This window comes from Patella vulgata, chromosome 5, assembly GCF_932274485.2.
Source record: "Patella vulgata chromosome 5, xgPatVulg1.2, whole genome shotgun sequence".
In the NCBI taxonomy this organism is placed as follows: Eukaryota; Metazoa; Mollusca; class Gastropoda; family Patellidae; genus Patella; species Patella vulgata.
In genome coordinates this window covers 21602337-21626069 of record NC_065883.2, presented here as the reverse complement: position 1 = coordinate 21626069, position 23733 = coordinate 21602337, and the positions used below count along the sequence as shown (strand labels likewise).

The 23733-nt window shown below is 35.7% G+C and overlaps 1 protein-coding gene across 2 annotated transcripts in view; it reads right to left on the bottom strand.

Moving 5' to 3' along the window:
• Window positions 1-367: 367 nt before the first annotated feature.
• The window catches only part of LOC126821506 (complement C1q-like protein 4), a 42561-nt gene continuing 19195 nt past the window's right edge, over window positions 368-23733 (bottom strand). Inside the window, exons 1-4 of one of the 2 annotated variants that reach the window (XM_050549950.2) lie at window positions 8238-8528; window positions 4314-4585; window positions 2830-3038; window positions 368-1562 (exon numbers count right to left, since the gene is read on the bottom strand). In XM_050549950.2, the coding sequence (XP_050405907.1) occupies window positions 1353-1562; window positions 2830-3038; window positions 4314-4584 (690 nt within the window). In that variant the 5' untranslated portion in view covers window position 4585; window positions 8238-8528 and the 3' untranslated portion in view covers window positions 368-1352. Of the gene's footprint in view, window positions 1563-2829; window positions 3039-4313; window positions 4586-8237; window positions 8529-23733 lie in introns of those variants that run through there. The other variant, XM_050549951.2, reaches the window with a different exon arrangement.

Sequence of the window (23733 nt, the reverse complement as noted above, 5' to 3'; positions counted from 1 at the left end):
TCCAGTAGGCCATATGTTTTCTGGCTGTAGCATGTGCCAGATGGAGTTAGCCTTATTTCTATTAAGTTTTAAATAATTTTGGCATTTGTAAATTACTGATTTGTAAACAAAGAATTGTTACACGTTAAAACATAATATTTCGTTATTTGTCGATATTAAACTTCCCTGTCTCAGTAGCCTGACTATCAACAAATATCATCTTTGCCAGAAAGACTTCAATATGAACGCTGCAGCAAATCCATGCCGAGTGTTGAAGTGTTCGCGCCGATGTCACCGTTGAGATAAAACCGAATCAACCATCGCAATTTCTAAATGTAGAATTGTTTAGTGACTACATATGGTATATATCAAAGTACATTAAAGTACGTTAATGGTATAAATATTTATTACAATATAATTTTAACAACTAACCAACAACAACCGTGGTGAACGTTATTTCTAAATAAATCACATTTAAAGTTAACAAGAAGATGATATGGTTCCATTTACGAGAAATAGGACAAAATTAATTCACATTGACGTCATAAGCCTAGTTTGTGCTTAGAGAACAAACATGTAATCTTTACCCACAACTAAGACCATCTTTTAACAATAAAAATAACAGCAATATATCACTATAACAATTCATTCTAAACAGTAATAGAAAAGGGTTAAAACCTCCACTCACACTTTCGGTTGTCAACTGGCAGCACTTTCGCACAACAAATACCCAGGAACAATGTTTCCCCACTCACCTCCATGAAAATAACCAGATGAAAATAGAATCACATATCCCGAGTTTAGGAATGCTGCCCTAGCCAACTAGCTTAACAATTGGATTATAAGAGAAGGTCTTTAATTAAGTTTACAGATACCATCACATACTAAGAGATATAAAAAGCGTCAATATATAAATAGGGTTACCTACAGGTATAAAAAGTTAAACCTACTAAAGAATATTATCATTGACAATGATCGACCATATTCCCTCTCTTGATTTTAAAAACGTAAACATTAGCATGTTTATTGCAGAGTGGTCCAACCATACGAGTTATTCCCCTTTATCCCAAACAATAAATCTTTCAATATTCTTTGAACTATTTCACAATTCCTAACAATATGAATGTGCGTGATATACAGATACCTGTGTATATATATAGATATGTTCTATGGTATTTTATTAATCTTCGTTAACAACTATGTTTGAAATAATAGAAATGTTACAATCAAGGCAAAATCATTGGAACATTCTACACAATTACAAAGCCAACCCTCTTCAGAACAATCTAACACTAATTAATGTAAATAAATCAGTTATCTTATTGTTCGCACAACCAATCTTGAACCAAACAGAAAATTGCGTGTTTTTTTATTTACTCTTTGGCTGGAAACAATAAATGTCCTGAAAACGTGGAGTACATGTATCCGTGGATGTAAGGTGCGCGACTCAGCAACACCAACCAGACTTGATCTCCTCCTTTCAATTCCAAAATGGCGGAATTAGATGCTGATGCCCAGTATGGGATGCTTTCAGCCCAGATTGTGGCAACCATTTCTCCATTTCGAACAAGATTAACTGCAGCCTGAAAACAACAAGGTTTATATGTACACACTAACATAAATATGAATTGTTCGGCCAATAAAAGCGAATCTGGTGTTTTTCAATCCTTACCCCAGCCTTCTAGATTATCTGGTGTTATTCAATCCTTACCCCAGCCTTCTAGATTATCATTCCTTTAATAATAATGACGAACATAATAGCCTGGTCCAATAAAATAATATTAATCTATCAGTTTTGAAAAGAATGGTATCGGATGAACTTAAAGTCTACACTATGTTTCAATTGAAAACGCGTTGCGTCTACAGTACGTAATATTACACCGGGGATACGCGATTTAATAGTTATTGCCCTTTTAAAAGTAAACAAAATGTCTCGTTTTCGATTTCTTGTTTTTATTTATCTTTTACGATACAAAATGCCTGCTTAATTAGGCTACATTTTTGGCGATCCCGACAAGTCGTGGTAGTGATTTCATGTATATTCAACAAATTTTGATGGGCGATTCTGTTAGTGCGCCAAATACAACTGCCGCATCCCATTACGATTTATAGGAACAATTGGATGAAATAGGTGACATGAAATGCGTTGAAATATTTGTTATTTATTAGCGAATCATTTTAAATTTCTTGATAGTTCAAAGACAAAAAAAATAGAAACGTTGTTACTGTTTTTCCTTTGTTGAAAATGTATCATAATATATTATTATATATCATTTTCAAACTATTTATAAATTTACTTTGATATGCTGCGTAAAGTATGCAATTTTCATATCTGACAGAATAACATTGCTCTTAAAAGATGAACGATAAGATGATGTATGATTAATATTTTTTATTACAAATGTATATATTTTACGTCTGCTATTAATCACACTTTTATTTTCGAAACTCTAACCAACTATTACCAAATATCCCAGTGGAATTACACTGCAGGTGACATGTTTTTTTCACTAACACATGCCAGTATTGATTTCTAGTTCGCTGACTGTAGTCTTAAATGGTTAATTCAACTTGCAATATATATTTGCGCACACCCGTCCTCCTATTTAGGCCTGGGAAATAGTTTAGGCAAGGGGAGATAAATCACTTATTAAATACCAACGTAGTTCGTAGCGTACAAGCGTCACCACTCCTGATTTTGTTGATGGTGGAGAACCTATTTTAAAATATGTATTAAAAGCCGTATTCGTATACATTCAAATTGTTATCGCATCTATTGTTAGGATAAAGAAAATAACGAATCTTTTAAATACAACGGCTCCGCCTAAAGATTTTGATTAGGATACTCACCCTTTGTCTACCTTGTGCTGCTACCACAACGTTGAACTGATACGTTCCATTATGTGTGGCTGTGAATCGGCCAGTATCTTGATTAAACACTTTACCAACGTTAGTAATGACTCTGTCAAACACCAAGTCCGTATTCTCAGTTACTGGACCTTGATTTTTCTGTAAACCAACGAAAAAAGCTACCCGCAGTACAGGTGGCGCAGACCTTCCTAGAAATAAACAAAAGTATACAATAATTCATAAAAGCATATCTGCTATAAGGGGCTATGAAAAGGGCCGCTTTCGTGAGAAATGGAATTGACAACACTTGACAGCTATATCTTTTTTGTCTGTTATTTCGGATCCGTTGTATCATAAAGCCTGTCAGTGGGTCAACTGGCGTGGTTTCGATTCCCCGGTTGTACGTGACAAGGAGTCCTCCCACTGCTAAAGACCCCTACGCGCAAGCGAATTATGGAAATAAAATTGAACCATATGTTAGTCCCGAAATGACCTAGTTTGTGTCGAGTGGAGGTTAAACGCCATCTCTCTCTATCTCTCTCTCGGAGCTTGTTAGTGAACAGTTTACCCCAGTCGTTCCCTGTTGCGGGATATCGGCATTTATAAGTTTCAAACAGTCTGTTTCTTCTTGTCTTACTCTTCGGTATCACACTATAGGTGCAGATAGTAGATACCAGAACTGTATCATGGCCATGACCACAAAGACTTAGATTTAAATTCCATAATACTATGAAATCTTTATTAAATGTAATTAATAAAAGGTAATTAAATGTCAATAAGATCACATTCAACATAATTTGGGGTAATGATCATAAAATGTAAAATGCAGCTAACAATGTCGTATAACGCATTGCGAGGAATGTGTTGGGGTTTTGTTTTTACTTATTTCATCAACGTAGATTTATTAAAAGACACTTTGGTTATCGCCTCTGGTCGGCAATGTTTCGTTGGACATGTTTACATTACAAAGTATGCAACAATTCAGACAAATCTGCGAAATGAAATGAAATGAAATGGGGTTTAACGTCCTACTGTTCTGTTCCTATACTGGGCTAATGAAGACGGGAGACAAATCTGCATATTCATATTTAAGTTAGAAGAAACCCGCAGAGATTAAATTATCTTGAAATCTAATTTTGGTCGAAAAACTAAATAATAGTTATTATCTCATCAGCGTAGGTTTATTAACACCGATAATCTGCAGGTGGCCTTAATATTTAGATCTAACCGCTACTTAGGATAGATGCAACATGGCGGATAATTCAAAGTCCGAAAAAGAGTAGACCGAATCGGCCAAGAAAATGAAGCAAGAAAAGAGAAAATAACGTGTACCATTTACATATAGGGAACAGCATGAACAGCTCGACATATTTGTCAATACCGAACGAAATTGAACAATATGTGGCCTGATATTCCTATTAGAGATTCAACTTTGAGATACCTTCACCATGTTGGGCCCCACCATAAAAAAAAATAATTATTACCTTCTCTACCAGGTATACCTGGTGATCCGGGTTCACCAGCCTCGCCTTTCTGACCATTTTTACCCTGTGGTCCTTTGGCGCCTCTAATTGGTAAGGTGATTGGTATGTTCTTTTCACCTCGACATGCCACTTCTAATTCACAGTGCGGTTCTCCTTCATCTCTCTGAGCCTCATCTTTTTCTTTGTTCCTATTGCGCCGTGGATATCTTTTGCTTTCCACAACCGTCAATAAAACCAGAATCAAAATACATATGTCACCCTTCACCATCATCCTGCAACGATATCAAAAGACTAATTCATTTTTGGATGCATAATTTAGTGTTACAATAGCATTGATTCCCGAAACAAAGGATGATTCGCCTCTACCTACATAATGATTATATGTGATTATAATATATGTAGGTAATTAGACAGGATTATACGTGAAGTCGGTGATCTTATTCAAGAATTTACGGACATGAATAGAACCACGTGGATGTACGGTAAGCACGCCATCTGAAACAATACCCATGTCTAGACGTATATACTGTCTGTATAACAAATGGTTTGCTATTTGTAGAACTGATATACACTGACTTGTTTACAGTCCCTTCTTTAATATTTTTAAGTTTTAGTGATCAATTCGATGGTGACTGCTAAGATTTTATAAAATAATTCTAGACTCTCTTCAAAATCAAATTGCCTATTTTCAAATTGGTCATTAGTCTAAATTAATTCCCCTCTAAAATCTTTTATTACAAATGAATGTGGCATATCTTCTTAATATTATATTATATTTTTATACGGTGATATTCATGGACTATGTTATTATTATTATGTCTGGCGTATGTCATTTAGTAGCGACAATTTAGACCATATTGTTAAAAATAAGAGCATTATCCAAAGACGAGCAAGCTTTTAATCAGCATCAGACTGAGCTTATTGGACTCACGGGGGCACATTTAATAATATTTTGTTGGCAGTATCATCAGTAACGGCAAGTAATAAATCTCTTCCAAGCAAACTCAAATCTGACCGCCCATTTGTTGCTTTCTCAGCTATATATCATATCCCGATTCGAATATACATCTCTGTATCATTACCAACATATCCTGTTCTAGTACAGTGTATAATTTGACTTAAACATACATTATGCAAGAGCTAAATCTGCATACTGCAGGTCTTTCTTTAGGCCTGAAATGTTATCTAAATTGTTAATTAGCCATTATTAACTTATCCAGACCATAATCAATTATCGATAGCTTGCGATATTTACTGGATTAGTATCCGATTTGCTGCTCAACTTTCATTCATGATTTAATCATGAAATAAATAATCGAGACTATGTTTTTTATCGTACCGACTTTAGTAAAGATGATCGAGGCTAGGCCGAAAATTCAATCGCTAAATTCTCGGTTCAGAGTGAATCAATTTGACTGAAATTTTCAGCAAATTCCCTTTACAGTATCTAGTTTCTAACTATTATAGTTAAAAACTCCCGGCTCTTTATCTAATTTCCCATAATGTATCTTTAGTCGTTAGAAGTACATTGTAGTGTCACATTTCACCCCAAATTCACTGGTAATGGTAATTAACAATGTGTGCTCAAAACTATACATTAGTTTGCTTTTCTTAATGCAGTGATACAATATTAATACGCGATTTGATATATTATTGAACTTCAGAAAATGTATTTGGATGCCACAAGTCTCTAACTCAATATTTTCCATAATATTCGAAATTAAAAACATGAATTAGACTTCAATATTGATCAATTTCAATCAATATTGATGTTGTTATCTAACTGTGAAACTACCGGATCCTAATATCCAATAATTAAGAGATTTTGTAATGAACAAATAAAAACATTTCGCACAACATAATGTGGAAGTAATTAGTAAACACTGATTCACAAACGACAAAATAATAATTGAAAAAAAACCGTGTAGAATGTACTAAGCAGGCGTAAACGACTGTTATTTAATTTGAACTGTTCACGTATGTCAACGAACATAATTGATTAGAAATTACAAGTTTTTTTTTCTCAAAAATTGAATATAAATCATTACATTAATATATGCTTTTAGAACCATTTTAGTGGGTTTCAAGGTTCCAAAAAAACAGAGCAAACGCCCTTTAAGTTATATGTAGGCTTGACCGATATTATACGAAACGTGTACTTTAACCAACTGATGTACAAGTCCTAGGATAAATCGACTTCCTCAAAGAATTCTTATTGCAGATGCATGTTTTATACGAGAAAATAGCCTTTAGGATGTTTGCCTCCTTTCATTATTTGATGCCGACTGCGCTCCATATATTTTGCTGTTGGCAAGCAAAGGTTGTAATTTAAACTTCAGCAGTAATTCAACAACCAAATAAAGAGTAGATCGCTCGTAAACAGACCTAAGTAGAACGCGACCGTGTGCTTTCTGGCAATTTGCAATAATAATTCAGCATTAACCGCACATCAAATGTGCAGCTATTGTCGGGTAGTTGGGTCAGAGAAACAGATAAATCTTTGATTAATGATAATAAACACATTTAAGTTTAAAGATCGCTGACGTGCTTTGGTTAGTATTTTTTTTTTATCTAGGATTGGAATATTTAGAAATGTATATTGGCGATGGAGTAATAATTGACAGTATAGATTAAGCAAAAACGTAGGACTAAAACAAAAATCGCAGTCAGTTGAATATTTTTCTATCATACCATAATCTTAAACGCACATGTTTCCGTGTCTGCCTTACACAGTCCTAAGTTTGTCATGTGCTTTTCATTTTGTTCTATTTAACAAGCCTTTTCTGTGACTTACGAATTTTAGACAATGTTTAAATCACACATAAACGGTCGAACATAACTTATACTAACACGCCATAAAGTAATAAATATCGACAATAATAAAATAAAACCAAGTACGAACAATCCAAACCATTAGACAAAATTCGAAGTCCTAAAAAAAAAATAATAAAAAAAGGCAAAATAATGTAATCAGGCAAAATAGTGTAATCAGCATATGGACTGTTCACCGTGTACAAAATACACGACAAACATACCTGTTACAATTCGAACCACAAACACTCGGATCAAAATCAGATACAGTACATGTATGTTAAATTACCAACTTCAGTAGAATCGGGGATAGTCAATCTTCCACCGATCCAGTTCGAATATACAATGCCAAATACTTTCCTCGAGTCAATCACTGACTTGTATGAACATAGATTTGACCAAGACGAAAACTGGTGTCTTAAAATGTAAGTCCGACAATATACCGGCCAACAAATAATCCAGACTTACCGGAAATGAATCAACCCGTTCCATAGATGTTATTCTCTCGAAAGAAGATAAGGTGAGTACGCCCTATCTAGTGCACTATTTCGACCTATAAAATCGGTCGGTTAAATCCGGTAATAATTTATATAATCGCCATTGGGTATTTTTAACATTTTAGGAAGTTCACTAGCTATATTATCTCGATATTGCCTTTCGTCTTATAGTCCCGGTTTCCTCCCACTGCTAAAGACCCCTACGCGCAAGCGAATTCTTGAAATAAAATTAAACCATATGTTAGTCCCGAAATGACCTAGTTTGTGTCGAGTGGACGTTAAACCCCATTTCTCTCTCTCTCTCTTATAGTCTTTCCCTGCCCATTAGAATTTAATACATACCATATCCTTATTGGGGCCATTACTATGTTCCCAGTTTCCGGAGAGTCCACACTACTGAGCAATTTAACCGAAGTTGGGTTTTAGGCAAACTATCAAATAAATTAAATTATTATTATGTGGGTAAGATTATCCCACAACGTAGACGCATTTTTAAATTGGTTTTAAGATATCCCAAAGGAATATATCCGTTTGTAAAAAATTAAATAAAGAATAAATACAACACATAAATACATCTAATGTATACATATATACCTATTATATCAATTGCATTTACCTGGTTTACATGAATATCCCGTAACAGTATGTTTACGTTGATGTACTTTAGTCTGACTTAACGCTGTTAATATTCCCTGTTACACGTTACTGCTCCTTGATTCAACTGAACAATTAAAACCTTCGACACAAAACCTAGATTTTAATATGTCGGAATGATTATGTAGAAAATGAATTAGCTAACACGATCACACTCTATAGTAAATACCAAGGACATTTATCAACCATTTTGTGAATTCAACTCATTGAAAACGAATTGGTTCTTGAAGCCGCTATTACATGCTGGTGTAAGTGCTAAACAATGTTTTGAGAAGAAAGGAGTTTTTTTGAAGTCGCCGATTCTATTGAGAATGTAATCGACCCGTGCTGTGGAAGCGAACTAGCGGACATTAGAAACCCGGACCATTACAAACTAGGCTCATTCTAGAAATCTTGCCAATCAATTACCAGAGACTGTTTTATTATTAAATAAAGGGACTAATGTCTTTTGTATGACTGGAATTAGATTTATTAAGGGTTATTAAAACCTGATGTACTGGCATATTTGTTGTGGACTATCAGTAAGGTTAATAGTCTTTTAATTCGGTATGGATTACTGGTTCGATAGAACATGCATTATTCTAAATCATTTTAATGACGTATGACGTGTATGTTATTTGGTCTATATTGCTAATGGTGGAACAATGTACCGTGTATTATGGCCAGTGGTTTCTAAAGTTTAATGAACTAAGAAACCCAATTAAAGAAATTATTTTTGCTATTTGTTTGAATTGTTACTAGTAATTATCGTGATAATAAAACTTTAAGTTTGCAAATTCTCACATGGCAATGCTCCATATAGCAGCATCGTCGCAAACCAATAACAACAATAATAATAAAATAAAAAAAACACCTTAACATGCGTTTTGTAAAATGAAATATTGTCAATTTCGTATTTGACATCACAGTTTTATAAATTGAACAACCTAATTAATCTGAAATATAATCTTTGCGACTCATTTGTGTCCATTTCTAGGTCCCAAATATTAGCGATTTAACTCCTTTAATGGCGTGACGTATATTACATGTTATCAACAATTCAGCATATTCAGTAAAATATAAGTAGTTGTGTGTGGACTTTCCGAAATACGTGAACATGTGGTACCTCGTGTTATAGTCCGGTTTAATAACAATTCTAGTTATCTAAAAAAAAGACATAACTCCAAATCACTTAAGAATCCCAATTATGCACTTCAGTTTTAAATTCACTACAAAACAAAGACTCGTAGAGACAATTTAATTAGATAATAGGAGTGTGGGCTTCTGAATTCTAGGCTCAATTTATCCCTAATTTAAGCTATTTATTGAATTATATGTGACACATGACTTGAATATGTCAATATATTACATGTATGTTCTACGTGCAAACATTTATCAAGCGGCTTCGTCGAAATACAATCAGGCATTATTCGGCCATTAAGATCCTTCGTTGAAAGTGGCGTAAGAAGCGGAGGGGAATAATTAAAATTTGGATTGTCGAGACATCCAGTTTACTTTTCGTGATCGATACAACGATCCTTTTTATCTTCTGATTCTAATCATTAAAATACTAGAAGACCGAATCTATGCAAACCTACTTTATGTAGTGATCTGTTTGGGTTATTGGTCGATTTATCATCAAAATAGTATGTTGTGTAGTGTGATCAATATACCGTAACCGTGGTTAGTTTTCGTTTGGCATACGAATTAACGAACGAAATGGTGTTTAACGTCCTACTTTTCTGCTCAAACCGGGAAAATGATTTTTGCCCGGACAACAATTGTCAAGAGTTATTTTACGTGTTTAAAGTCCTACGTTTGTGCTCTAACCGGGTTAATGAATTTTGCCCGGACAATATTTGTCAAGAGTTATTTTACGTGCACACTAATAATTAAATGGGATGTTGGTGTTATCGTCCCATCTGAATGACTAGGCCCTCCATCTTGTACGACTGACAAGGGGAATTCACACTGGAAAATATGTGTTATATTATTGTCTCTTACGGTGAAATATGTCTATTTCCCAACCATTCTGTATTTGTGCATAAGCTATTGATTAAAAGAAAATTAGGAAAAAGCTGCCTGAAAAAGGTACTTAAATGAACATAATCAGCATTCCCAATTTACGATATCCAATTGTACAGGAAATAAAAACATGTGTTTATTGTGGTGGCATTTACAGGGTCACACATTTGTAATGGAATGATATTTAATGAAGGAGATTCTCTGATCGACAGATACTATAAATAGTAATTTAACCGACACCTACGACGTCTCAAATAGCACTCTATAACTGTTCTGACGCCTTTTTGAAAACCTTTAATGCATATTTTCAGATTTTGAAGATACACATATAACTGGAAATTACGTAGCACTGAACCAGAAAGGTGACTGAACGAATGAAATTTAAATTAATTTATCGGCGCATTTTCTTTCATTCGCAGTTTTGGGGATATACTATATTCTGCATCACTACACACAATGTACATGTAGGGATCGTGTGCATGCATGTGTGCACAAAGTGTCATGGAACTTGCATACAAGATTAATACATTTGACATTTATTGGGCATTTTCTGAAGACTACATGTTTAAATTATACGCGAAATACAGTTGATCACATATGTCCCATTTACGTGAAGTCATGTATCCCTAAATTAGTAAAAATTACATTATTAACGATTACTTGTGCTTCGAAATAACGTATTCTTCCGCCGTGCGTCCTGGAAACCCAGAAATGATGTTTGGTAATTGGAACCATGTTAGTTTGTATTCAGGTAGCGTTGATATATTAGCTCGGTTAGTTAAACATGGCTATTAAAAGTAACCATTAATATATAGTAATGGATCGATTCCAACATTCAAACAAATTGTGTTTAAAGGAGATAAACACATATTATTTGCGATTTACATTAATTTTTCCCATTTTATTGCAATTTTTAGCTAATTTTAGTTGTTTGCAAAAATGCCATTGTTAAAGGCCCGGTCCCAGTGGCCGATGGACACAAAACGTGTGCAAAAAGGACACAGCGGACGAGCAAACTTTCGGGGGTAGCTCCATCCGTTTTCATCCGCTCCAGAAATGGACAAAATTGACGAACCTTTGCGAAAAAAAAAACGGAAAAGAACGAACGTTGGAAGTATGTAGCGGGAATGTTAAATGGATGTTCATCGGAAGCTCCGAGAAACTCCAGACATCCTTTCAATATACCAGATACACCCCAGATACAAACGCTTTGTCCGTTTTGAAAACTTTATATACGAGATGCATACGCTTACATCCTTTCTATTTCCGTGCTACTAACGATGTATAGACGTTCCATGTACCTTATCTTTCCTCCCTCTTTCCGTTTTCAGCTGGAGCGGATGTGAGATGCGAGGATGCAGAGAGGATACAATGGACGTTTAACGGATGATAACGGACATGGAACGTTTGGTGCTCGTATATGTCGCGCATTTACCTCGTACACGGCAGAAAGTCCATCCGTAATAAAAGTTTTGTGCAGCTCAAAACTTTTTGCGCGGATGAAATCAAAGTGAACGGATGCTCGATGGATAGAGCGTATGAAACACGTATGCAATGAGTACACAACGGATGCATGGCGTTTTCAAACGGAGGGCACGTTTTTTCCCCGCTTTACATCCTCTTTGCATCCGTAAGTGCAGTGGGACCGGGCCTTAAATACTTCCTTATTGAAAGGTGAGATATGTTTTGCTTTGTTATTTGATCATCAAGGCTTAGTGGAAAATGGCTTATTACAAACATTTAATCCTGGCCACTCCTAAAATATATTTTCCTTTTGTATAAATTAGGTACATTATCCAATATGTCTAATGGTCAGGAAAATTATAGATATTTACTGCATAATATTCACATTCAATTGACCAACATAATCAATACACATCGTCAACCAGTGGTTCTGCTACTGACTGAGATCATGCAGTTACGAGGACAAGCCACCATTCATTCCTGTATTATATTGTACATTTTCAGTCGAAAAGGCTTTATTGAAATTTGCATAATTAGATATTATAACTTCTGTTCTCGTGATAATCAACTAAACAATATATACTATTCAAAAAAAGTAGGGGATATTTGATTTTGGGGGCATAATACTAAAATATGCAAATGACTACGAAAAAAGTCACTATAGAACCTAACAGAAGAAACATTTCCAGTTACATGTGACGCCCAAACGCACCAATAGCTACCGCATGGAATGCAGGTGATGCTTGGGATCATCATGGGGGTCCAACCCAAGATTTGCACGACTCTGACTTTGAATGTTACAGTCATTGTGGCATTGAATTCCAGGGTGGAAACATCAGTTTAATTGTTTTAGTGACCAGAAAACAAATTTTGATATGCGTCGGCTTACCCAAAATGAAAGGTTACGTGCCCTTGGCATGCTACAGATCGGCACAACACAGGCGGTTGTGGCGCGGACGATGAATGTTTCTCAGTCTGTCATAAGCAGGCTATGGTCCAGATACCGTGATACACAATCTGTACAGGACAGACCACGCTCAGGTCGACCAAGGGCGACAACTCAAGCCCAGGATCGATTTATCCGTACCTTGGCCTTGAGAAATCGTGCCATCACAGCAAATCAGATCAGCGCTCGTCTTCAAACAGACACTGGTGTGAGAGTGAGTGGCCAGACGATTCGGAATCGACTGCATAGGGGTCACCTTCGCGCCCGACGTCCTCGCGTGATCCCTTGTTTGAGAGATCATCACATTCAGGCAAGACGTCGTTGGTGTAGGGATCGTCAACACTGGGATAATCGACGTTGGAGCAATGTGATGTTTTCAGATGAGTCAAGGTTCACTGTTGATTTTTTGGACAGACTGTGGTAACTTTGCTGTTTGACCCCGGGTATCATTTTACCCTTATAATGGTCAGTCTGTGCCTTACTTAGTCTAACGATCATTTGGAATAAATCGATGAATGTGAACTTCATTTCATTTTGTCATTTGTTTCTTCGTCAGTTTCATTAGGTGACTTTAATAACACTTAAAAATCAAATATCCCCTACTTTTTTTGAATAGTAGTAATTAGAATTGTTAAAGTTGTTGGGGATTAACCACTTTACGTAATCGTAGTGAGACAACTGCTAGGTTTTTTTTTATAAGTTAGTAACAGTTTTTATAGATTTGGGAACTTTAACAACTCAAAGATATACTAATGTCCAAAAGAAAGTATACACTGTGCATTTTCTGCTACATCAACCAAAGTCGTTTTTCCATGGTATACGGTATTTGGGTTGAATGTAAATTTGTTTCACATTTTTATTTTGCTTATTTTGTTGAGATTGGACGCAAGAGACAAACTCAGTAATGCTTTATCAAATATTTTTAATCTAAACAAAACTTAGTCATACTTTTAGTGTGTATACTTTCTTTTGGGCCTCAGTATAAAATTATACAAACCCAAAAAACAGTCAGTGCTTTAGTTACGTTTACTAACCATAAACTTATTAGAAACCTGACCAGTTGTTCTCGTATTTAGTTCCAGCTCCGTATAGTATAGAGACTGATTATTAGACAGAGATCGTCTCTATACCACTCTATATTACCTGTATTGTCCAACATTTTCGTACTATATAGCTGTGACTACGTTAAATTTTAGGATATATTCCCTACATGCTTTCGTAACATATAATCGTGGTAAGAAATATATTTTCCCCGCTATTTTGTATGCATTTTTAATCGATGGCTATAACGGAATCCACATATCTTTGAGTAATTACATTTTCTATTGTCATACATTTTAATATTGATACACTATTTAGGTAATTTCGATTTTAAGATATGGTGTACAATGCGAGGGGGGGGGGGTGATGTTGCCCCGTGGATTTTTTACCTGCACTACTGATTTGTACATGGGACCTCGGATTTCCGTCACACCCGAACAACTGGACATACTTTCCTGACGTAGTGACGAGTCCTGACCACAAACCCACCGCGGCCCCGAAACTATTATAAAAATCGTGATTAGACGGTTGATTAGGAGCATGCCACGACGAAATGCTGAATGTCTGAGGATTGGTAGAGCAATTATTCATTATTAAGACAAAAAACAAAAACTGTCGCATCCGACCAAACTTATCGGACAAGTGGTCGAATGGACAGCTTGTTGTATGGATAGGACCATTCTCATCCGATACAACCAATCCATGCTACCGTCGGATGCAACTGTCGCATCCGACCAAACCCATCCGACAAGTGGTCGAATGGACAGCTTGTTGTATGGATAGGACCATTCTCATCTGACCAACTGATGCAATAGCCAATCGAATTGCGTTATATTAGACAAAGCTATACGCTGTATGACGTCATATCTGACGTCCTCTAAAATAGATCTCGACCTATCCGCAATTGAATTAGAATATGTAATAACTCTGTATAGGAACCATGGACTTTGTGGCACCCGCGGCATCAAAAATACACGACGATGGAGATGAGAAGTGTCGCCTTGAGGTCTATTGCTGCCATTTTATTCAGTTACTAGGAAGGAACACATGTTGCCATACAACGGATAAAATCATTGTATCGTGTAAACGGTCGTCCAATATGTTGATTCCGACGGTTGTATGGGATGATTGTATCGTGTAAACGCCCGGTGTCCTAAAAACCAAGACAAACAACAAGGTTTACGTGTATATCCATCAGAAAGATTTAGAACTTAAACATCATTTCTCCAGTCAATAACATCTACTTGATATGAAACCCTTCTTGCTTAGCGTTGCTTCAAGTACAATTTAATCTTGACTAATCGTAGTGTGAATAATGAAGTCGTTCACGTACAAACTAGCAGCTCGTAGCCCACACAGAAATACTGTATGACATTACAGTTGATCATCCTCTATTTCAAATTGAATGACACTTTATTTAAAATCAATCATTTGAAGATATTCTACGAGCACTGGACCGTAATTGAAACTAGGTGCTGTCGAGTAAAGGTTGTCTGTAAAATATTTGGTTAGAACATGTTTGCAGTTTGAAGACATTAAGACTTGGGTACGATAGAACTAAGCCAAAGAAGTTTCTATGTCATTTGTGCCACAGAGTGTAGAATGCATGTACAATTTAAAATAATATATGGTATACACAAGGCCTTAATATAAAAGATTAACTAAAGCCGATGATCATTATATGCACTTTCGGACAATATATATTTAGTTTTCACGACTTAATCGACTTAAGTAACATTTAAATAAAGAAATATCAACGGTAAGTTATAATCTGCCTGACTTATATGAAAAATATTGCAGAATTGTCACCTTATTAGTCAAAGACACATAAGGATGGTGATATAAAATGTATAGAAACCAATCAAGTTCAATAATTTCTCAAATAAAGTTACAAAGCAATCTCTGACTCCTTTGGTATGGCCGTGGACACTATTTAGATTCCGGTGCTGGCGAAGAAAGTTCTTCAAATTGTGCCTTGTTTACCCCTGTCAGTGGTTCAGAAGTTATGTGTACACCACTCCCGGCACTTTAAAGGGTCTAAATTATCTGACTAGAATTAAAACACGAATTGGAATTCAACATTGGCCCACTTCCAATGTTATCTTGCTGTGAAAATATGGGATCCTAATATAAGACACAATAATCATTTAATAATCAGTGAGACAGCCTACAAAAGTCGTTTATTTTATGGTTTCCGCCATCATTTGTAATAAACAACGAACAACATATCCTACAAGACAATGCGGAAGTAATTAGTAATGGCTGATTTACAAACGACAAAATGTCTTAGTGCAGAAAGGTTAGACGTTAAATTCCACCTGTTACCACTGTTTGTCGTGTATTTTGTACACGGTGAACAGTCCATATGCTGATTACACTATTTTGCCTTATTACACTATTTTGCCTATACCGTTTTTTTTAGGACTTCGAATTTTGTCTAATGGTTTGGATTGTTCATACTTGGTTTTATTTTATTAAAGCAATCTACAAATATGTAACTGCCATATGTGTTATGTTATCATATTGAAAATACTTTGAGATATTGATGAACGTCCCTCCACAAAAATCTTTGAATGCACACTACTAGGATCGATGATACCATATTTCTTTCGGTCTTATCTCCAAACCAAAGAAAGAAATATAACGTCAAGTGGTAGGTATCTCCATGCCAGGGCACAAACAGGCGCATTTGCTTGCTAATTTGTTTCTGTATTCTTACCAGCAATACTTTCACCGTTTTTAATACCTTAAATCACTGTCCAAAGTTTTAGGGAAGACCCCAGATAAAACGAATGACTATCGTGTTGTTGTACTTGGGATAGACTTGATTGAACGGGAAGAACAGACACAGTCCCTTAAAAGCTCAAGTATCAGAAGCCAATCCAGCAATGCCCAGAGAGGGATTTCTCGGGCCTTTGATTCAGGAATATGGCTCTATAGGTTAGAGCGTGTTCCTTTTATTCTGAATTTTTAAGAAGATCGAACCATTTTACATCTAAGCTTCACATACAGAGATACTTGCTCACTAAACTTAAAAAAAAACTTTAAAAAGTTGTATGGCCGTCATATCGTTATTTTACAGAGATTTCGTCTAATGGTTTAGGTACAGCTATGGCTGGTGTGGCGCCAGGCAAGGTAAGCTTACTCTTTCGGATATCTGTTACCACTGTTCATCATGTATTTGGTACACCTTGAACAGTCCATTCTGGTTACACTATTTTGCTGATACTGTTTTTAGGACTTCGAATTTTGTCTAATGGTTAGGATTGTTAGTACTTGGTTTTATTTTATTTAAATTATCTGTGGATATAAATCGGTAGAATATCTATGTATATTAGAGGTGCATTATTCAACAGCTAAATCTGCATGGCTAATTCAGATCTATTGTTTGGCCTCAAATGTTATATAAATCATTAATTAGACATTTATTTACATATGAGGCCCATATCAACTCCCTAGAACTTCGGATGGTTATGATTTTCAAAAGATATAAATACGATTGGCAGTTAATGATGGATAATCGAGGTTTTGTTTATTATCGTAACAATGGTAGCAAACGGACCACTCTTTATCTAAATCATACACAGTGCATCTTTAAACGCGCTTTTGGCGTTCTTTCTAGTTAAAGGAGCTAGAAATTGGCACAAATGGGTCGGAACACATATAATAATGTAATATGAATTTATATGAACTGTTTTACATTCAATCGTGTCCGTCTTACTGTGAACTGTCATCAGTTATGTTCGGCGAAATACGCCAGAAGTCTCAACCGCAAGTCCCTTTCTAATGTCTGGTTATTCCAGTCAACACCGATGTTATTTATTGCGCATACTCTCCAAATAAGAATATGATATCACCGTTTGACATGACTTGTGGAATATGTCTAGCCTCATTTTTTGAGCACCTTGTTACAAATGGCGCTGAAACGCATTATGGTACACGATTCGTGTACCAATGGTAAAATGTTTATTTTGTCTTAAATATTGGATATCAGAAGCCCATCTTTTCCATGTAAGATCAAAATACCAATGCTGATTTAAATTGCAAAAAAAATCGTGTTTTCAATGTCGAAGATTTTGGATGATATTGAGTTACGGACTTTATAACTACTTTAAGTTATAAAATGAGAACTTTTTAAATCGGCTGTTAATAAAGCTATTCCTGCTGGATCCGGTATCGCCTTTAATCTAATTGTAAATGGTCTGAAATGAATACAACATGTATCTCATCTATCAAACTATAGTCAATTCGTCTACAACAAGCGGGTTTGCACTACATCAATTTTAATATATATCCTTACAGGGAATGTTGTTATTTAGACATTCGTTTTATGTATGGTGCAAAGAAGTTACCAGATTGATTTCTACTACAAAACCCATTATTATTTTTTATGCTTAACAACTGTGGTGACTCGGGATATTTATTTCCACTCAATATCTGACAATGGCCAGGAAAAAAGATACGCCGTATTGATCCGGTTCTTACATCGACGTAATTCTTAATTCTTAGACATTCAGCTCCCCCCCCCCCCAATCCCCATTACAAGATTTGTGAACACATATTATTATACATGACACCATTACTTCATCTTGATATAATGTATGTAGCTAACCATAACTATGCAACAATTTTATACCTACACATTTTCGATATTCGCGCATATTGGACCGTATTTTTCTGGATTATGGTCCCTGATCTTGCGAAAAATCGCATTCGTGGCTTGTGGTACATCTAGAAGTCAAATTTTTTATCCGAATTTATAAAGATCCGTTTAAATACATCACCGTTACACTATAAGGATCGTATACTTTCCTGGATTATAGCCCCTGATTGTTCTTGAAATCGTTTCTTTTTTCTTGTTCTGTGTCCATCTCTTGCAAAGTGTGGGCGTATCTTAAATGTCAAAGGCTTGCTTAGCTTGTTCTGTATCCATTTCTTGCAAAATGTGGGCGTGTGTTGCATGGCAACCGTTTGTTTTTCTAATTAGCCGTATTGGCGTTAATAAAAGAGCCCAATGAGATTAATCGTCCATCGCTGTTAATTAATAGAACTATTTTAGATGTTACGTGAAATGGGTTGGGTTCAATTCCGAAAGATCTTCTCTACTTTATCTTGAATTACCCGCTTATGGTTACCCTGTCCAGTCAGTCTTATAATAACTCGGAAAAATAACGTCAGAAATACTCGAAAATCAATAGGATTCTTCCGGCATTAAATCAAGACTGCGAACACAATTATCAAAAATTATAGTTTGATCATTTGTTAAATCTAAGTTGAAGGTAAATTTCGGTGACACAGGCCACTAAGTACATTTTCACAAGTCGGGCGAATTGATAATTTATGACGCCAAATGTAGCAGGCAAAGTTCTGATACAAAGGGGTTTAACTTTCAAAAATAATTTCAGATATAAATTAAAATCTATAGCCTTTTTCGTCTTTTATAGGCAAGCCAACACGACATTACACTATTCGAGCAAGCTACTAGACATGCTTTCAACAAAACTGGTTTAGGGTAAGCGTATTTAGACGGGTTAATGTACATGCAGTTTAAGTACGCAACCAAAGAAATGGAATGAAATGAAATGGGGTTTAACGTCCTACTGTTCTGCTCCAAACTGGGCTAATGAAGACGGGTATACGCCAAACAGTGTGCTATGAGGGAAATTTTGACCGGATAGCGGCACTACGGCCTACTCTTATATCGAATTGCAACTGTCAAGGGATTTTTACGTGCACGCCAATGTGTACACGGGACCTCGGTTTTCGCAACCAAAGAATATTATCTTATGCTATTGAGACTATAGTTTCAGATCGTACATATCGATGGCCTATTAAGCACACATGACCTCCTATTCTGTATCTTAGTTGACTCCATTAACTGTGTGTAATTAACTGCTGATCCCACATGACCTCGTAGAATTAAATCGTATTATTGTCCTATGAAAAGGCCAGCGAGGGGTCGTTAAGTGTGAGCTATATAAATAGCCTCCTATTAGAATGGTTCTTAATATTTAGGTATGATTCCAGTATATACTGAGAAGAACCATCTAGTAAGCGCGGGGGGGGGGGGGGGCTGGCGTGGAGGGCACTATGTAATTGGATTGAGGAAATCTCACAAAGATTGTTAGAGGTTGTATAAGGCAGTGCTTAAGTCTTTCAAATGTGTAGCTTGTAAATCTGTGTATAAACTGATGCAGAACATAACGCCAATTTAGCCTAATTTAATTAGGCAAATTCATTTTGCCAGTTACTTAGCTGTCTGGGAGGTTAGATAGACGTATAAGATCAGAAACACGGATCATGGTATTTACAGGTAGAGGGTGGTACGAAGGAAACATATCAAGACACATGAGAAGAACAATTGTACATGCTTATATCAAAATGTGTATTTCCACATTTCCAGTACATATGTATTTAAAGTAGCCCATTCTCTAACTCAATATCATACACAGTCTTCAACACTGAAAACACGAATTATTTGTCAATTTAAATCAACATTGATGCTGTGATCTTACCGGGAAAAGATGGGCTTCTGATATTCAATATTTAATACAAAATAAGCATTTTACCATTTGTAACACGGGACTCGAAGAACGAGACTAGACATATTCCACAAGTCATGTCAAACGGTAACGCCATATTCTTATCTGAGAGCATGCGCAATCAATATTATCGGTGTAGACTGGTATAACCAGACGCTAGAGATTGCCATTCGATTGGGACTTCTGGCGTATTTCGCCGAACATTACTGATTAGAAATTTGAGTATAAAAACAGAAACGATTTAATGTAAATCAGTTTATATACATTCATATTACATTATTATGTGCGTTGCGACCCATTTGTGTCAATTTCTAGTTTCCAAATATTAGCGATTTAGCTCCTTTTAATCTATTACACCACCGCCTACTCCACACCAAGAGTATTTCCTATGCAGTTTATCCTTATGTCTACAAAATTAATAAATTACCACTGGATCCGATACTTTACACTGACATAGCTGTCCTTCTCGAGTACTCTTCAGACTTGTTTAGTAGCAGACATATGGAGATTTTATTTAATTGTGTTATCTCTTGTCATGAAGAATTAACTTCATAGCCATTTCTTCCATATTCTAAATTGTCTGGCCTTCAGAGACAATGGTGCACATGGAATCCCTTAGTTGCCATTTACCACCATTACCACTGTTTGGCAGCATGTCCTGAAGTCTATTGATATTTGTGAATATCGAAACCACGGTTGGCTTTTACCGGTTGGCATTAAACTCGATCTTCGGAGGGCAAGGCCATTATCTTTACTCGTCTGCAATCAAGGTTATATTTTCAAACCCATTCTGTTCTGTATCCTCTTTCAGCCTAATAGATCTGTCAAATTTAAGAACGTAAATTGTAATCCTTACAGAAAAGTGTGATCTCTTTCAAATGTACAGGCAATCTAGTATTCCTTTCGAATCTTCCATTTCTTGAGCAAAAATATTCAACTATACGCTATAAAAGGGCAGACACACAGATTGCTATTGATAGAAGGGAGTGTTTCTATAGATTCTAACCCTGGGATGTGAGACTTGCCTATTATTTTAGACTGCACAAGACACATTGTTGTAATGGGGCATGCAATAGTATGACAGGCGAGCGGCCGAAAGGTCTGTCACTGGTCGCGGCACGTAACGTGGTTCGATCATATACTTGTAATTGACAAAGGAGTATGTTTTCGCCGGGTCCTCCCATAGCTACATTATATCATATGTTAGTCCCGATATGACCTAGTTTATGCCGAGGGGATGTTACCCCGACCCATGCTCTCATAATTGTATTCTCATTATATATGTATAAAGTTGGAAAAATGTCACCAATACGAGTGTACAGAATAAATTAGAATGCACCAAAATTGCACCAATAAAGTCAAAAGTTTGAATGATGAAACTTCTTAATAAACAATCTCTCTTGTCTAAATATCAACTTAAAATGCACGAAATTGCATATGATTCACTCAGAGAATAAGCATATTTCGTAGGGGAAGCCCATTTAACGCTCCTCAACAATCCATTCTCATATCATCTAGCCAAACTTTACGAGAAAATATAGTTACATTATGCCATATAACGCTGATTACACGCTTTGCCACCATCAATACCAGCCTCATATAAGTTGGATTTACTAATATTATTTTTTGCATATCATTACCCTGTCCACACAAAACATATTTTTATAGGCTTAATTACCGGTATTAAATTTAAACGGTATAACAAATTCAAAAGATCTCGAAAGACATTCAAAATAAGTATGTTAAGATTTCATACCGGACAAATACAATCTTAAGAAAATGAAGTAAGATTTAAAACAATACCTCGGCCATTCTGAAACTCCCATGAAGCTTAATTGGAATTTATGCGTTGGTATTTAGATTGAACCGGAAATTTAAAAGAAAATAAAGTCCCCAGTAAATCTTTAATTTTTTTTATCAAAGAACAGAACGCGTGTTCTTCAAAGTAAGATAATATGCTTAATTGGAATAATATTTAAATCAATGATCTTTATTCGTTGTCAAGATTCTAGTTAAACATCAATTTCATGCCGATCTCTTATTAAAGCTGTCCATTCTGTGATTGGTAATGTTACGTCACAACGTGCATGGTTGCCCACTGAAAGACAAGCTCCGTAAAGGGGACATTTACACTTTGTCATCTTTGCTGCTGTTGCTGATTTTGCCTTTCACGATACAGCGAGTCTAGATATAAATAGTTTGTCCATAGTTTGTCAAACGCCAGAATACTTTACATCTGGCAAAACGTCAATGAAATCAACCTCTCTGATGTTGAACTTAAAGATACATTATGTAAGAGCTAAATTTGCCTATTGCAGGTTTTTACTTGGGCTTCAAATGTTATATAAATTTAGAAGCCTATATAATCAACACTCTAGGGCATCGGATGGCAGAGATTTAAATGGATTGGAACGCGATCGTCATTTAATGATTTGATTAAAACATGCCGATTCAAAGCTAGATTAACCGTTACTACGATAATAAACAGTATATATGCCACATCTTGTCAAAACTTCAAACAGTGATAATTTCGCTAAGAATAAATTATTTTGAGTGAAATTTCCAATATATTCATATTTATCTATTTTGGAGTTATTATAGCAAGGACGGTCAGCTCTTTATCTAAATTTTACATAATATATTTTTAAGCTTCCATTCCCCAGAAACAAAGTTATTGTGTTTAAAAAAGGGTCGGCCAATCAAGTTGCAGTGGGCTAATGAATTTAATATGCATGGATAGCGTTGCCGTTCGAATTTCAGAGATTGGCATTGATATTGAAGACATATTCAAGTTTTATCAAAGTGCATTCAATTGTTAATGCGTTTCAAAAACTGGTACGGAAGGTCAGACTAGACGGAGGAATTAAATTAGGGTATGGGATGAAACAGTTACAAGTTCAGGGTGCATGATTTTCCTTCAATGAATTAAAGGAGCTAAATCGCTAATATTTGGGATCTAGAAATTGACAGAAATGGGTCGCAACGCATATCATAATGTAATATGAATGTATATAAACTGATTTACATTCAATAGTTTCTGTTTTTACTCTTAATTTCTAATCAGTAATGTTCGGCGAAATACGCCAGAAGTCTCAATCGAATTGAAATCTCTAGTGTCTGGTTATTCCAGTCTACACCGATAGTATTTATTGCGCATGCTCTCCAGATAAGAACATGATGTCACCGTTTGACATGACTTGTTGAATATGGCTATTTCGCGTTTTGAATGTTGAAGATTTTGGATGATATTGAGTTAGAGACTTATCTACTTTAAATACTGTAATAAATACAAATCGTCAACAGAGTTTCTTTGGCATAGTCCTATTCATTGTCCTTGTGTACTATACAATCGCGACTCTGTTTAAGCCTCAATTCCTTCCACGATGTTTATGTTAAATTCCCGGTAGTTTGAACAAATCGATGGTTATGTATTAAGGAGATCATGAAAATCCAAAAGCTTT